Source organism: Melanaphis sacchari, unplaced genomic scaffold (assembly GCF_002803265.2).
Source record: "Melanaphis sacchari strain LSU unplaced genomic scaffold, SCAv2.0 Contig32_pilon_pilon, whole genome shotgun sequence".
NCBI lineage: Eukaryota > Metazoa > Arthropoda > Insecta > Hemiptera > Aphididae > Melanaphis > Melanaphis sacchari.
Window position 1 is genome coordinate 2,357,221 of NW_020271199.1, and position 16,928 is coordinate 2,374,148.

Here is a 16,928-nt window from a genome sequence, read left to right on the forward strand (position 1 = left end):
CTTAAGAATATTTTAGGGATACTTTTTACACTTATAATTTATTTTGAATAGTCTGATAATTGTGATTTAGCCCCAGTAGACAATATTTTTTTATCGATTAAGTTATATAGTGACAGTATTTTTATTGAAGACTATTATTTCTGAAGAAAAATGTTTGAAAACCATAAATAGTAATAGCCTCTACCCGTGAATAAAAAAAAAATCGATAGTAATATTATATACTTCGAGTGATTTAAAAAATTGTGTTTAAAACTTAAAAGTTTAAATCGAAACAATTTACTTTATACGATGAAATTATACATGGATAATGTTAATAATGGGTTATTATGTAAATGAGAAAAAACAACATAATATTGATAAAGGTTTGTTTAATATAATATATTATTTTTTTTATATTATGTTGGTTATAATATTTTCTTATTTTAATTAAAAAATAATAATTTAACATATTTTTTGAATTTTGAATGAATAGCGCACATAGTGCAGGATGCACGATTTAACAGTTTATCAGAACATTAAATTCACAGCTCCGATGATTTATATATACATAGTAATAATATATCCATATTATATACCTATGTGTAGAACGTAGGTACTTAAATCCAGAGTAATATAACGTTTGTATCTTATAATATTTGAATACATATTATGTACCTACTATATACAAGTCGTTTAACCGCGTTCCGTGTGTATACATTAATAGCGTATAATATAATAATATAATATGCATTTTTATATTATATGCATACTTTACAGTTTACTGTAAATGTAACAATAATTATAATAATAATAATATCATAAATTGTATGACCGTGGAAAAAATACACGCGAACAGTGCACAACGCGTTATCATATAAAACGAGTACCTATTTATATTATTGTATAAATATGTAATATTATTAATTATAAATTATTAATATGATTATTATAATATTTTAATTCGCGCTCACGTACATGAGGCGTAAATAACGGACGAGACGGTGCACGGTGACGGTGCAGTGAGTCGCGTGTGCAAGACCCTGTGAAGAGACTTTTATCATATTTTACTTATTTTTTAGCGTTGTGCGGCGACGGACTTTTGTCGGTATAGAATTCCCCTCCTGCGACGACAGGTAGATCGGTAGATGCGTGGGTACCTCTACCCATATAAAATACAACGTCCGGTCGTCGTCGTCGTCGTCGATGTCGTTGTCGCGGCTCCTACCGTCAGGGTCGAACAAGTGTCTCGGAATTAGTCAATGTCTACGACGGCGGCGGCAGCGGCGTGACCAACTCACCGTGACCTTTGTGTGTGCGTGTGTAATTATTATTTTACGTTTTCTCGACCATATTTTATTTTATTCATTATTATACACGCGGGTGACGAGCGGTAAACGCTACTGACCCGAATATAATATATTATATAAATATAGGTATATAGTAAAGGGTGTGTTGTGTCCGTTCCTGTCTACACGTCTTTCGCCAACAATATTGTCAGAATGTTATTTGAATGTAGAGATTACAGTTCATAGTTTTTTTTATTTTTTTATTTTGTTGGTGTACATTCAACATTGTTGAAAAAAAAAACGATTAAACATTTATTGTTTTTCAGTTTTTGTGCGAGACCCTATACATGATATTATAATAAAAGTAAATTATATAAAATGTTCGGGACAGTGTATGTGTATAGGAGTAATATTTTATAAAGCATCACTGCAGTACTTTACGACGTAGAAACGTCGTCGTCGTCCGTGGGAAACCGCGCAGTGCTGATGATAAATTGATTTCTCGCGACTTTTTAACGTCCGGGCATTGGATGTTAAATGTTGTAATTGTATACGATCATTTTTCGACAGGAAACAAAGTAAAATAATAGAAATAAAAATCATAAAATATATGTATATTATGTATAAGTAATAAGTATATTATTATATTGTACGTTTAGCCTAGGCCGGAAACAACCGTACGGCATACGGCTTTCGTTTTTTGTTTCGTTGTCTACGTAACGATCTACGGTTGTATATACACGCACACGGCACTGTGCTTACAAATATGTATGTCAGAATTTGATAAGATATATACATACAAAATGGGATGGTGATTTTTAAACTTGCTATACCTATATAGTATATATACGCTATATAATATTCAGACACATGGATGATAGAAAAAATACGGTGTTCGAGAGCAAGTTCCAAGCTTCCGAACCGCTGACTGCTAACTCCTCGAGACGAAAAAAGAAAGTCGTGATTCTCGTATTGAAATAAAAAAAAAAAAAAAAAACAAACGATAAAATAGTATTATAATCTGTTAGTCGTGTTGTGTATGTTGTAATCGATCGCTAATCGCTGAACACAATAATTCAATGATTGAAATGGCTAAACTATTGAGATTTGTTTATATCACATGACATATTTTAAAGGTACGTGGTTTGTAACAAGTGTTATTGAGACAAATAATTGTACGTATCACGATGGACATTTTATTGGCAAAAACATCATGTATAATATATTACAATTATTGCATACATTTTAATTTTTGTACTATCTATATTGTATTTTATACTACAATATGTTTATATGCGCGCTAGTTGTACGTTTGACCGACCGATTTCGAGAGATAGGTATGCGTACGCACTACCTACATAGGAACGCCGCCACAGTCGCCGCCGACTGATGTATACAAACCGTATGTGTATAATATGTACCTATCTATACAGAAAAATAACTATGCTGAAACAAAATGGATAAAAAAAAAAAAAGAAAAAAGAAAAAAAAAGTCGTATTGTATTCAATACCGTTTCTTCTGTGTTGGTATAGTGCACGGAGAAGGTCACTGTACCCATATTGCGAAAAAACTGTCAAACATCTGTCTACCAGCATTAAAAATGTAAAAATGTTTTAAATACGAAAAAGTATAATATAATAATAAACACTATAAAATAATAAAGGTATATAGGTATCGTTCTAGATCACGTTGTGTCTGTACTCGGTATGTAATAATAATGATGATAATAATAATAATAATAAATAATGATAATGACGTTATGCGTATGTTCGAAAATCGACGGCATTTCGTGTTTAATATTTGAGTTTGGAGCCTCGGGATTTAAGACGCCATGCGTTATGATGATAAATGGTGCCCCTACATAATATATTAATGTAGGTGCACGTTGCGATTCCTAATGTAACTCGTTTTCCCAAGGCTGGGAAAGTGATTTTGTGTGGTATATATCAATCGTATAACTTTTTTTGAAAATTGTTAAAACTCAACGGAATGTTAATGTGATAAATTTTAATTTTTATAACAGAAAAATCATAGCCAAATGACGAAAATACTGTTCAAAAATTATATTGGTTGTTTTGAATCTGTGAATAAATCCTTCGGAATTCTATAGAATATTATATGATAATGTTAAGTTATTTAGTTGTTTGGTATTAATGTTGTTTACCAAAAATATATCGACATTTTTGATGGACTATGGTCTATATAAGTCTATAGACGTTTACTAATTTGTAACATGTATAGAAATTATTACTATTTAGTTAACATGCGCGTGCAAACAAAAACTTATGATTAAATAAATAATAATAAAATATTTTAATAATATTATTATATACGTGTATTGCTGAAATACCTAAAAAAAAATTTAAAACACACACAACGATGACAATGACAATTTATTTAATTTTTTAAAATTTTATTACAGTCAACGAAAAATTGACTTTGAAATCTTTGATTTATAATATGTTGTTACATTATGGGGAAAAACGCGAATACTGCGAGTCCTGTAAATCATGATATAAATATAAATAGTGATTTAAATTCTAAAATATTTAAAGCCAGGGGCACACGAACACTTTTAAGTGTCATAGGTGTGTGCTGTATAATATACATGTCTCTCGCCCTACAGCTACAAAATTTAAATGAATAGGCGGGCTACCGAATTTACAGAATATAATTATTATTACACGCATCCGAACGAAACCGAAACATAACTTCATCCTCACTACTATTGTAAGTGTTTATAATTTCGTAAATTATTATGTGCTTGGAAAAATATTATAAAAGTCTGTATGAACATTATTGTATATATACATGTCAATTTAAAATGTATATATAAGGTAAGGGGTATCAGCGGGGGAAGATCTGACACGATTTTATATTGCAGTATTCTCGTGTATCATATATGTATTTGATAACTCCGCTCAATCGATTCAAAGTTAACTTTAAAATATTTTTTTTTTACATAGCGAGGAGACTGATTTGACTTAAGAAAATTTTCAAAAATTAATTTTGGCCAGACAAGTGAATTTTTTTTTTAAATACGTCTATATACACTGACTATCGCATAATATTTAATATGTCGAGTCTTGGTAGTGTAACCGATATATACATATATAGGATATGAGAATAATATGATGTAGTAATTCCATTTTGTCTGTGTATAAGGTTTAAATTGACCACTGCATTATAATAACATCAGTGACAGTATGTTTCGTGGCCTTTGGCCCTTAGATGCTCACAATGGTACCTATATATACATATATATACTTTATACACTCTATTCATACAGCAATCGTCACTGAATGAGTAAATATAATACGATGTATACATGTGTTTATATTTAAATGAGATGCTCGATTACATATTGATAATTTTTTTGAAAAGCTTTACATCAATATACTAATTTAATTTAATTTTAGAAAGTGAAAAAATGTAGAATATTATGGTTGTGAAAACGTTAAAAAAAAATCAAAGGTCTTATATATGATCTTTGAAAAATGTGCAATGAGCGTATAGGTACCTATCTAAAACGAAAAACGTCCAGCGACATATGTAATGTGTATGATACCATAATATTTACATTTAAGCACTTTTACTTCGGTAGTCTTAACATAATCAGATTCTAGCCCAGGGTTACCATTTTTGCATAAATTAAATTTTTTTTTAATCACGCGGTCTTCCCTCTCGAGAAATGTTTCTACGAATACGTTCATTCTGTGTCTTACATTATTATTTCAATTTTTTTCGAGACCACGTCTCGCCCGTGCACAAAAATATTTTTTATTGCTGCAGATGACGACTTTAGCAGGTTTTGAACGTAGTAAATACGACTGATTCACTGCAAATATCTGTGCAGTGTATGTGTTCTGCACGCCATATTTCTACGGAACGATTTCTCTCCTAATTTTCTTCCAATTATTGCCGTTTTACCCGTTATTTTCTCCGGGGGAAAAACCAAGAACCTATTTTTCTTGTTTATTAGACCATTATATTATATAGGTACTATGTGCGTACGTATTATAGCCATCGGCTGTAGGCAATAATGATACTATACATGTAACGCATAAAATGCGAGCAACAAGAAATCGAAGCACTATTCGCAGAACGTCTAAACGATATATAATTATTATTATAAAGGAAAAAAAAACATTTGAAATAACACACATATACACACACAGACATACATACACATGCACATAGGTAAGTATGTATGATAATAATATATTATGTATTATAATATATTCGTATATAATTTAAAAGAAAAACAATACGACGTGTACACGCATCCGAGGAATGTCATTTAAGTATGTAATTTACTATATAATATAGATACACGACTATTAATACAATTCTTGATATAATAAAATATATATTATATTCATTTACGTACACAATACTACTTGGCGTGGTCGATGTGAGTGATTTTTTTTTTTTAATAAAACGTTTTACATATTATCTACATAGCTAAAACTGTTATATTGCATAGTACGGGTATTTGAACTATTTGTTATAAAATTAATAATACAATATATCTGATATAATTTATAATATTGAATATTATAAGCTCATCAGAAACGGTGAAAACGACGATTCTAATACGGAAGCACTCTTCCAGGAGTAAAAGATGTGTATACACTATATACTCGACAAAATACAATGTACAAATATCTAAACAATTTTAAATGTAGCTATTTAAGATATTATTATGAAATATATTTTTATGCAATAGACTAAAAATTACTGTATTAAACATATTATGAGTATAATAAAAATTTCAAAGTTACTAAACAATGAGTAATTTTTTATCGCTAAACGTCGTTTGAAATTTAAAAATCCAATTAAATTTATGGTTGCAAATTTTTAAATCGGGACGTTTAAGTCGACCCTTTTATTTTATTACCACCATAATGCCATAGTTACACTCGTGGACTCGCCAAATACGAAAGATCGAATTATCTGCGTATATATGGGTTTTGTCGTGTATGATGGGTGCGAGTTTTTTCGAAACAAGTAATAAAAAATATCAGTGTTAACGGGTGGCGTGGTCGGCGGGAACGAAGAGTAGAGGTGAGTGTACATAGGTTTAGCCGATATAGATATACAACACTAAAGGCTAATGCGCCTCTACTCAGTTATTTAATTATCGAATTAATACCGCTGTAGCGGTGGTGCCCGGTGTGGACGTGGCGCGCACCGCACTTAAAAAGTAAAAAGGCCTTGCCGTAGTCGCGTCATAATACAAAACAGCTGTTCTATACCTATATTACTTTGTACACACTGTATATATATATACATATACAATATACACATCGCGTTATACGTAACATAAGGTAAGGTGTGTACAAAAATATTATTATATTTTATCGTAATAAATAAATTGCGGCGAAAAGAAACCTTTTCGAGGATAGACGTCATCAATCACTCGCTCATCCGCGGTGCACAACACACGCACAGTCGCAGGAGGGAGCGTGCGAGCACTCGCGCGCACACACACACACACAATCGACATCCAACACTTGCCGTCCCTCTTTTTTTTGTATCATATTTTCTTAAAATTTGTTTTAATCGAATTGTTTCTGCTTAGTTAAAGAAGCCGCGGGACGTCTGCAGTCGGAGTGACGATCGGCAGAGCAGTAGCGGCACAACCGCGGTTATGGTATATTAATTGTATACATGCATAATAATATATATATATATTGTTATTATATATATATATACCACGCGTATTGAAGAGTAACCGTGACGGATTTCATTATAAAACACATATACATTATATATATGTATGTATACACGTAACAGACTTGTGAATAGATGTGATCCGTCCCGTAAATAAGACGGTCGACGGAGAGGAAGCCAAAAGGTAAGACAGTAATATTATTTTATGTACCTAAGAATGAACACTGCATGTTGTGCTAACAACAAAAGTTAAAATATTCAATAAAAACTCAACAATATTTTTAAAAACACAATAATGTCATATGCACTCAATAAATTTGTATTTTTGACCACAGAAGAAAAACTACAGTCACTATAAACATGGGTATATTATCATACAAAATAAAGTAGTGATCGTACCAGTATCAGTTGAATTTTAAAATTATGATTTCAGCGTCCGACTACATAATATTGTCTTTGACTTTGACCAATATAATTTCCCTTGTATTATTTTAACAGCTACACTCTAATTTAAGGTCCTGTATCGTATACCATGTGATTGGTCGATGGCATAGTTTCGACCCATATTATATCAAATGTTGTTTTTCACGGTTTGGATGCATTTAATATAGGTAATGTTTACGATTTTGAGGACCGAGAGACTGTTCCGCCGACCGATCACTCGAATGATTGCTAATTACGGGTTCAATTTGGCAGAAAATCAATGTACCATTTTATTGTTATGCAATTATGGGGCATTTGAAGGAAAAAGTGCATTATTACATCGTAAATGGGATAGTTAATGTCTCAATAATTACGAATAGAAATGAAAGACAATTCAGCGGATGTAACTCAATCGCAGAAAATAAAATTGACAATATTATCATAGAAATACGCCGATCACACGTAGAAACTCTGAAGTCTTATATGACGCGTGTGGATATGTGGGGAAAAGTTAAATAAAAAATGCAATGTTGATAATTCAATAAAAATTGTTTATTGTCTTAAGTGATTTTCATTATAATATAATGGGATATCGTTTTTTGAGAAAATAAAATAAATAGTGGTTGATTTATTAAAATTATATTTCAACGACGCTATAATCATAAAAAACTAAAACATAAAATTTAATGCAAGTAAGTAGGTATTGACAGTTATTGTCGTAAAACGGACGAATTATGTTAGTATTACACTACAAATCGATCATAAACTCATTATATTATGCACGAAGGAAACGACTACCAATAAAGATATTTATATTTTATAATATAGATTTACATCAAACATTCAGCGAATTAAAAATACACACCAGTTATAACGTTATATAACATAAATGTAGCGCGAAGTGAGAAAATATTGCATGATATTATGGTATATTTTGTACTCACGATAGAAGGCCCTGGTTTGGACCGTCGGCCTGGTACCAGCTATACTGCGGCATGTACCCGGCGGTCGGATGATGCGAATGGTGATGAGGATTGCCGGCCAACGCCTGCAGGTTCGGCGGCTTCATGTCCCACGCGACGCCCGGTGGCGAACCGGAAACGCCGGACGACGAGTGGTGCACCGGCGGCACGGGCGACATGTCGCAGGACACCGGCGTCGAGCTGGGCGTCGGGCTGTTGCCGACGTGCTGGCCCATGCCACCGGGGCCCACGTGACCGCCACCTCCGCTGCCGCCACCGCCGCCGCCTCCACCGCCGATGTATCCGCCGGTTGGACTCGGCTGACTGCCGGACGACGAACCGTTACCTGTAAAATCGATGCAAAGAAAAATAAATAAACGATAAAGTCCGATGTGACATAATATTTTAAATTATATGGTAACAGTAATATATTATTACGCGATGAGCTACCTAACGGGCAGAGATCAAATCGAATTATTTTTCTCGGGCGAAGGAATAATTGATTGTTTAACACAAAGCTTTCATTCAACATCACACCTGTAGCATGTTCTATTATCGACGTTTTATTAATATTATTGCCTCCTTTATCATAACGTCATACTTACTGCGAGATAGACTATTATAATATATATATATACATATAAATAATATGTATTATTACAAATAATCGTTTTTTTAACGTACAACAAGAGTACAAAAGTATTTACTGATGTTCCTAACCAAAGTGCAATTCGATGCGTGATGATGTCGAGAATTTCCTATTCGTCAAATGTATAATATCACTAAACCTACTACAGTTCAACGTTACCAATACACAAGTAGTCTGATGCAAACGTTACTCGCGTGTAACTGTCATGTGTACACGAGACACGCACCGCACACATATTATTATTATAGAGTTACCTATTACATTTCATTATTATTGTTATTATCATACAACGTATAATATAATGACGTAGCGGTCACGAGATATTGAAAAAATGGAGAATGAAAACGACAAGCGATAATACGTTTCGAACCGGAAGTAATAGATAAGTTTTAAGGGCGTACATATACATAAAAATTACGTATACACATTCGATGCCGACAGTCGTAAGATCGGGACGATGTAATAGATACACTAGTATCATGATATATATAGGTACACAGCATATTATGTGTATTATGACATCGAAAAATTTTTTATCGAAACTTTAAAATAAGATAAAACAGTCTATGAAGTTTATCGTTAAAAATATATCATCCCCCACACCTGTCGTTTGTTTATTATTTTTTTTTAATTTTCACGAGGGATTCGTTGTATGACGTTGGAAATATTAACATCAACGTAAACGTCATGTGTTAGTTATTAATATTTTCGTTTTACCGGTCGTAGGTAGGTATCTCTAAATCGTCGTCGACTCGTTATTGCAGTCATCGTCGTTACGCGTGTATACGGCGCAAGCACACGGCGGAATAATAATAATAATAATAATGTGTAACATATAATATTATTATGTTATATTGTGTCGTGTGCGAGATTTTCGGGCGAGGTGGAAAAACGTACACGCGCGTAACGCAGGAAATACACACACACACACACATATATATATATATATACCAAAAATGAAACAGCGATGGAATGAATGAAACGGACTTGGAAGAAAAATAAAGCACATAGCATACTTATACATATATAATATATATAGTTACGAAGCGTTGTCGAGAGAATCACACACACACACACATTATATATATATTTATTATATTATGTAGGTAGAACGGTAGACGTCCACCGTCGTACACGCACATACACACAACACATTCAGTCGGTAGAACGACGTATAGTCAGTGAACCGAAACAGTTGCAATCTCCCACGGTCACTTGACAGACCCATCCTGTTCCAGCTATTGTTTTCGTATGTGTGTACTGTGTGTATATATACACGTGTGTGCGTGTGTGTGTGTGTGTGTGTGTGTGCGCGCGCGCGCGCGCTCGTATACGTCGGGCCGTATGTATATAATAATATAATACACAACGGAGTAATTCTTCGCCACTCGTGTGTGCTCGACACCGCAGCATCGTATAGGCCTCATACAATATTATTATATTATATTATAATATGTATGTCTGGGAAGCAAGTGTAGAATTATAATAATAATATTGTTGCGTTATGTTTATCATTGTTGTTATTTTACGCACAATATGGATTTCCGAGCCGGACGAGAAAACGGTTTATGGTAATATAACAGCGTAACCACGTTTTATATCGTCATAATAATATAATATGGCGAGTACATTAATATCATTGAGATAACACCCCAAGCCACTTTTTAAGGGGTTTGATATAGGCAATTTAGACGAAGTTTTAAGAACAATATAATTATACCCATATATATTTATTATACAAAAATCTAATTCAGAGTACAATTAATAATATATAGTGATCCCACGTCGACACTGTTGTTAGTTTTGCGCGTGATTACGAGACTGTGTACGGAAAAACGATTTTGCGCGGGAAAGAACCGGACGACAGGCAGTTTTATGCAGACAAGAAACCATATTCACCATAAAAAGAAATAATCTTTGACCGTGTGCAAATCATCTTTATTTTTTCGATATCCGTAACATTATTCAATTTATAAACACATCGGCATTCGTGCAATATGCGATCTAATAAACGACAAACATCTATATCATAAATCATAATTAACTATCGATCTACTATATAATATTATATTTCACAAACTACATAAAACGGTTGTCAGATAATATAAATACAAATTATTTTTTTTAATTCCTTGTTAATAAATCATTGAAATGTTTGTAAAATAAAGTAATATAATATTATTTTTAAATGTGTAGAACAGTATAATTAATTTAAAATTTTCAAATAGCACTGCAATCCAGTGTTTCAAATTCAACTGTATACTTTACGAATATCCTTTATTTGATAGATACAAGCATTATCAGATTTATGTATAAGTCTATACCAGGGTTCAAATAAATGACCATAGGTAACATTTAGCAATTCGTTTTATGTTGTATTTTTCGCAACATTTTTATTTTTTAAATTTATTTTAACGATTAAAATATAATGTGTTATATAGTACACAGTAGATTACATGTTACATTTTAAACCGCGCGATAGATCACATATTGCACGAATGCCAAAACATAAGAATTACGAAATTTAAAACTATATACATATTTTCTTTTATACTATAGTGCACACAAATATCAAAAAATAAATAAATACTAATTCATACAGATTTAGTCAACTTTTTATTTTCGGCAAAAATATGGTTGCTTAAGCCAAGGTGGACCAAACAAAGTTTATACGTGACCGGGGCACGTCGTTCGTCGTCACTATAGTTATTGCTGTTGGCGGTGGCAGTTTGCAAGCAGCAGTTTTCCCGCGTAGAGGCGCATACGTTTCCGGCGGACGTCTCTGCCACTATTTACATCACGCCAAACCACTATTATTAACATGCGAATATGCGCAACAACAACAATAATAATAATATATTGTTCTGTAAGTAAAACCATCGTCGGTCTTCTGCAGTTATATAATATTATTTGCGTTTGCGTGTATATGAATTTATCTCGAGCATAAAAAATGTCTACACTCATCCGCGACGATAAAAATTCTCATCAGTAATTTTTTTTATTTTCGTATGGGTAGGTACATTAAAAGTTACAGATTTAGGTAAATTATGAAATTGAAAATGGAATCGGTTTTACAATATTTCGACGTGACTTCACACCCGCGTGGTTGATTTACGACCGATAATATAACGAATGATTATGGGTACGAATGTCTCGAGGGTTCGATTAGGAATTAAATTGAAACCGATTATCACGGACGTTACAAATTATGGATAGGCGCTGCAGAAAAAAACAAAAAGATTCATTGATAAGAAATTAGTAACAAAAACATGACTGTAAATTTAAAAATTAAATAACTACTTAAAATTGACTTTTAGGCTCTCATCCCTACCCCCAGTTATATCGACATGTAATTTATCATTATGTATTGTGCATATAGTGCGTACATACGCGTACAGAGTATAATTATAAGACTTCGATGAACCGCAACGCGATGGGACGTTCCGGAAAAATAAAATGGTCAATACTACCGGTCTTGGTGCATTTCCACCAACGTATTTTCTTTTTTTCTTTCGCAAAGCGGTTCGTCGAATGACATATTATTATATAACTACTGTACAATAATGTAAATTGTATGATTTCAACAGTACGTAAATTTATTGTTTAACAGTAATAATAATAGTAATTATAATAGTAGCAGTAGGCAGCAATAATAATAATAATAATAAATTATAATAGTGAAATAGCTAGACAATGGCACTCACCACCCAGAAGGCCGCCAGACGGCGGAGGACTGTTCGGTATGCTAGGCGTATTGGCCCCGCCGGGGCCCCCCAACATGTGGCCAGGGCCGCCGCCGTTGTTGCTGCTGTTGTTGGACGGGGTCGACACTTGTTGTTGCGCAGCTTTCATCATTTTTTTGTATTTACTTCTCCGGTTTTGAAACCATATTTTTACCTGGAACAAGCGCAATAATTTATAACGTCAGTATATCGTATGGTACGAATCATAAATCTTATCGACAATAATATTATAATATCATGATGTATAATGTTTAATGAATTTAGTGTTGTTAAATGCGAGACTATAAAAATCTGTTGACGAAAAAAATTTATCACGTCGAATTATTTAATCGGTGTTGCATTATGCAATGAGCTTAAATATAAAATCATACGTACATTATTTCTGTAGTACATGATTTTTAAGGGGTTTGATAACAATTGGTAATTGCGATGAAAATTTAAGGAAAATATTTTTAAAATTCTAATTCAACATACCGTTAAATTTAATAGCGATAAATAATAATAACAATCATTTTATTCAAGTTTTTATATTTTATTAAATCAAATTTTAGATTTTTATTCTTCAACAATATAATATTATAAAAAAAAACGTAAAGTATAGTACATTATTTTCTCTAGTCTTAATATCGTCACAGTCACCACCACCTAATCCTCGTTAAAAATTGTATTCAATATTAGAATGTATACATGTGTGAATGATAACGTTTAAATATACCAGTTAACGGACGATTAAGTCGTGAAATAATATAATAAATTCAATAAATAATAAATAAAAATAAAACACTTCGTTGAATAGAAATTTTCAATACCTATTATATGTATAATATAATGAAATAATGTTCACAATTTCTAATTGAATTTACATCATTATTATCTATGTATCCATAGTATTCATAACATAAACGGGTCGATTGAACCTATGTAATTCACACGGTAAACGATAGATATAATAATAATGTTTGTAGTCACACGCTGTACGTCAATATAATATATATATACACTTACAAACTCACACATTATAATATATACTGCACAACAACTACAACACAGGTTTGCGAGATTATTTATCTTGGACTTATTATACAGCGATGCTCGTATGTTATAGACTACCTATAAAATACTATGTATATGTATATCAATCGTAAATCACTCTACGTAAACAGCTACTGCTGCATTTTTGCGTTAATAAGACGTAATATTTTACACCTATCAAGCTTATTATCAATGAAAAAATTAATAGCGAAAATATAATAATAGTGATAACAACATCAACATCAACAATAGTAATAATAATAGAGCAATAGACTCTGCTGAGAGATATATTTGATGCGACGATTTTTAAGTCATGCAAATTAATGCGTAGTAGTTATATAATATAGTATGCATGTATCGCACGTATTATCATAATGTACATTATGCACACACTAAAACTGCAGAACACATGCAGTTAATTAGTGTGTGTGTGTGTGTCATTTCCCTTGTTTGCACATATATGTATTATACTCAATACTCGTGTATATATGCAAGCAATATCGCGGAGTGGTACAGTCCGTCACATACATTATAAGTAATTTAAAATTGTACATACATCGGTGTAGTATTTACCTTTGCGTATGGCTCGTAGATTGCAGAGATCGCAGCGTGTATTGTATTTAAATTAACAAAGTGTTAATTGCAAATAAAAAGAGGACTTGCTTAACGATTTTATTACAGGTGTATTAAAGGTATACGCGTAGTATACGTACGCTGCATGTATTTATATTATAATAATATTATCATACATTTTTGTTAATTTATTTTATACTCACGATACAATATCTCGCCCCCTCTCGGCCCATAAAAAAAAAAAAAAAAAATAGTTCTCACGGTTCGCAAAAATATGTAATATTAGTTATACACCGTGAAGACTCTACTGTTTCTATTGAATAACGAATAATAATTGCGGTGTATGATTTCTGATGTATTTTATAATTTACGACGATAAACAATACTTTTCTTTTAATGTATTTTTTGGTGTTTGGATTTATTATCCCCAGTCTTCCTCGAAAAATTTCCTGAAGGCTTCTGTATTTTCCCATAAGATTATAAACACAGAAACAATAGTAAGATATGATATCTTATCTTAAATATACATGAGTAAAAATTTCGTTTGTATACAAATTAAAAACACATTCATCACCTCTACATATTTAGGTATAATAGATATCGACATACTGTAAACGCAACTGTACATTACTCATAAGCAAAAAAATTTACCTACATGCATTTGGTTCGTGATAGTTTCAAATTTTCAAATAATTCATACCTAATTTGATTGAAATCTAAAACACACAAAACTAAACGGTTTTTTGAAAACAGAAAAAGCGATTTGTAAACAACGGTGTACACGACGCATTATTATTACCATAATGTATTATAATAATATATTATCATGTCTCGCGGTCGCCACTGCTATCGTCGCCGCGCCGTCGCTGCGACAAATCGTGCGGAGACGTGTCAATATATAATATTAATATATACAACGCACGTGTGACTATATACAACACTACAAATACCAATGCCGACTATACCATAAGTTCGTATATGACCAGTGCACGACATATATAAAATTAATAATACATTATAATATATTATTACAAAGAATTGTGAGTTGTGGGCCCACATTGATTTCAGGTTTCGTGATTTATTTAACGGCTATATATATAATACATATGAACAATCCGGACCAATGGCGTCGATGGTAGTGGTATATAAATAAATATATCATTATCTGACGTAGTGTATTATAGCTACTAATAAAGTACACTATAGTACATGCCATAATATATTATTATTACGGATACGTATGCAATAATCGTTGTAATACGCAAGTAATACTATTCTTACTACGGCGGAAGTCGAGTGATACTTTTTTGAAAAATCGACGTTTGTGCGGGAACTGCATTGAATGGACACGGGAGAAATTGGCTTTTCGGTGATTGAAATCTGGACTTATGATCCACAAGTGATATGCATATTAATATTTCATATTTAACTTAACGATTTAGGTGAACAAATAAGCTTTATGCTCTCCCCGCCCGCTGGTAGGTGAATATTTCGCCATCGGAGTAATAATGCTTCATGGTGATCTATTAATGTCTTTTTTTTATCTTTTGGTCATTTAATGTTGGAGTTCTCAATCAAAAAAACTTCCCAACTATTGCACTGTGCAAGTTATATATTATATATAGGTCAGAACTCGCAGCGGAAACTGAGCAATATCTGACGATAGTCTGCGGCGTCGGCGGCGGCATGTGGACAAAGGGACTTTGGAATATACTTTGAAAAATAAATCCGACGGCGGTGATAGTCGTTTCGCTTTTCTTTTGCCGACTGCACATTCTGCCGCGGCGCGTATAGGCAAACGCGCGTACGTATTATTATTATTATATATAATATAATAATAAACAAACCGCATTTCTGCACAACTGTGCGACGTGTATATATACAGAGCGATAACGGCGACAAATGCATTATATATGTTATGTATTGGCAATGATTCCGTGTATAAGTTTGCAGCCACGACAATACAATATAATGCTATATTGTAAGGAAATAACAATTTTAATTGATTAATAAGTTGCAAGCTCAGTTTGGTTCGGATTCGAGTTCAGTTCAAAATCAAAAATCAAATTTAGTAACTTCATCAGATTGCACACGTAAGACGCAACACTGTCAATACCCGAGAATCGTGGTACATTACCAGCGTGTATATTATTATTATTATATTAAATACGATAACCATTAGTAAACAATTATACTATTACCAATAAATGTAACTTAAATTAAAATTTAAAAAAAAAAATGAAAATGACAAATACGTCGGAAATTTGCTATGATTTTTACTATAAGGGCTGGTTAGTGGTGCATTTAGTGGTGCATACTACCATTATACTGGTACAGACTACAGAAAATTGACTTGAAATCTTTATCAGCCTTAACGAGGGAAATTTTTTATGGATATAAAATAACGGAGAAATAATTAATTTGCAGAGATCATTGTGTTTACAATCTGCAAAAACTATAAACAATATTATAATAGTCAGAGGATCCCAGCTGAAAGCTATAGATGCATACTCTAAGGCAGAGTGCATATTATAATATTAATGTTTAAAACATTTATTAGGTGTGTAATATGAAAATAATAATATAAAGAAAATAATGTTGTAT

The 16,928-nt window shown here is 32.4% G+C and overlaps 1 protein-coding gene across 1 annotated transcript in view; it reads right to left on the reverse strand.

Moving 5' to 3' along the window:
* LOC112596584 (homeotic protein distal-less-like) overlaps nucleotides 1-16,928 on the reverse strand; it is a 106,311-nt gene that overhangs the window by 13,099 nt on the left and 76,284 nt on the right. Inside the window, exons 3-4 of the mRNA XM_025342344.1 lie at nucleotides 12,681-12,873; nucleotides 8,310-8,673 (exon numbers count right to left, since the gene is read on the reverse strand). Coding sequence (XP_025198129.1) covers nucleotides 8,310-8,673; nucleotides 12,681-12,873 — 557 coding nt within the window. The remainder of the gene's footprint in view (nucleotides 1-8,309; nucleotides 8,674-12,680; nucleotides 12,874-16,928) is intronic.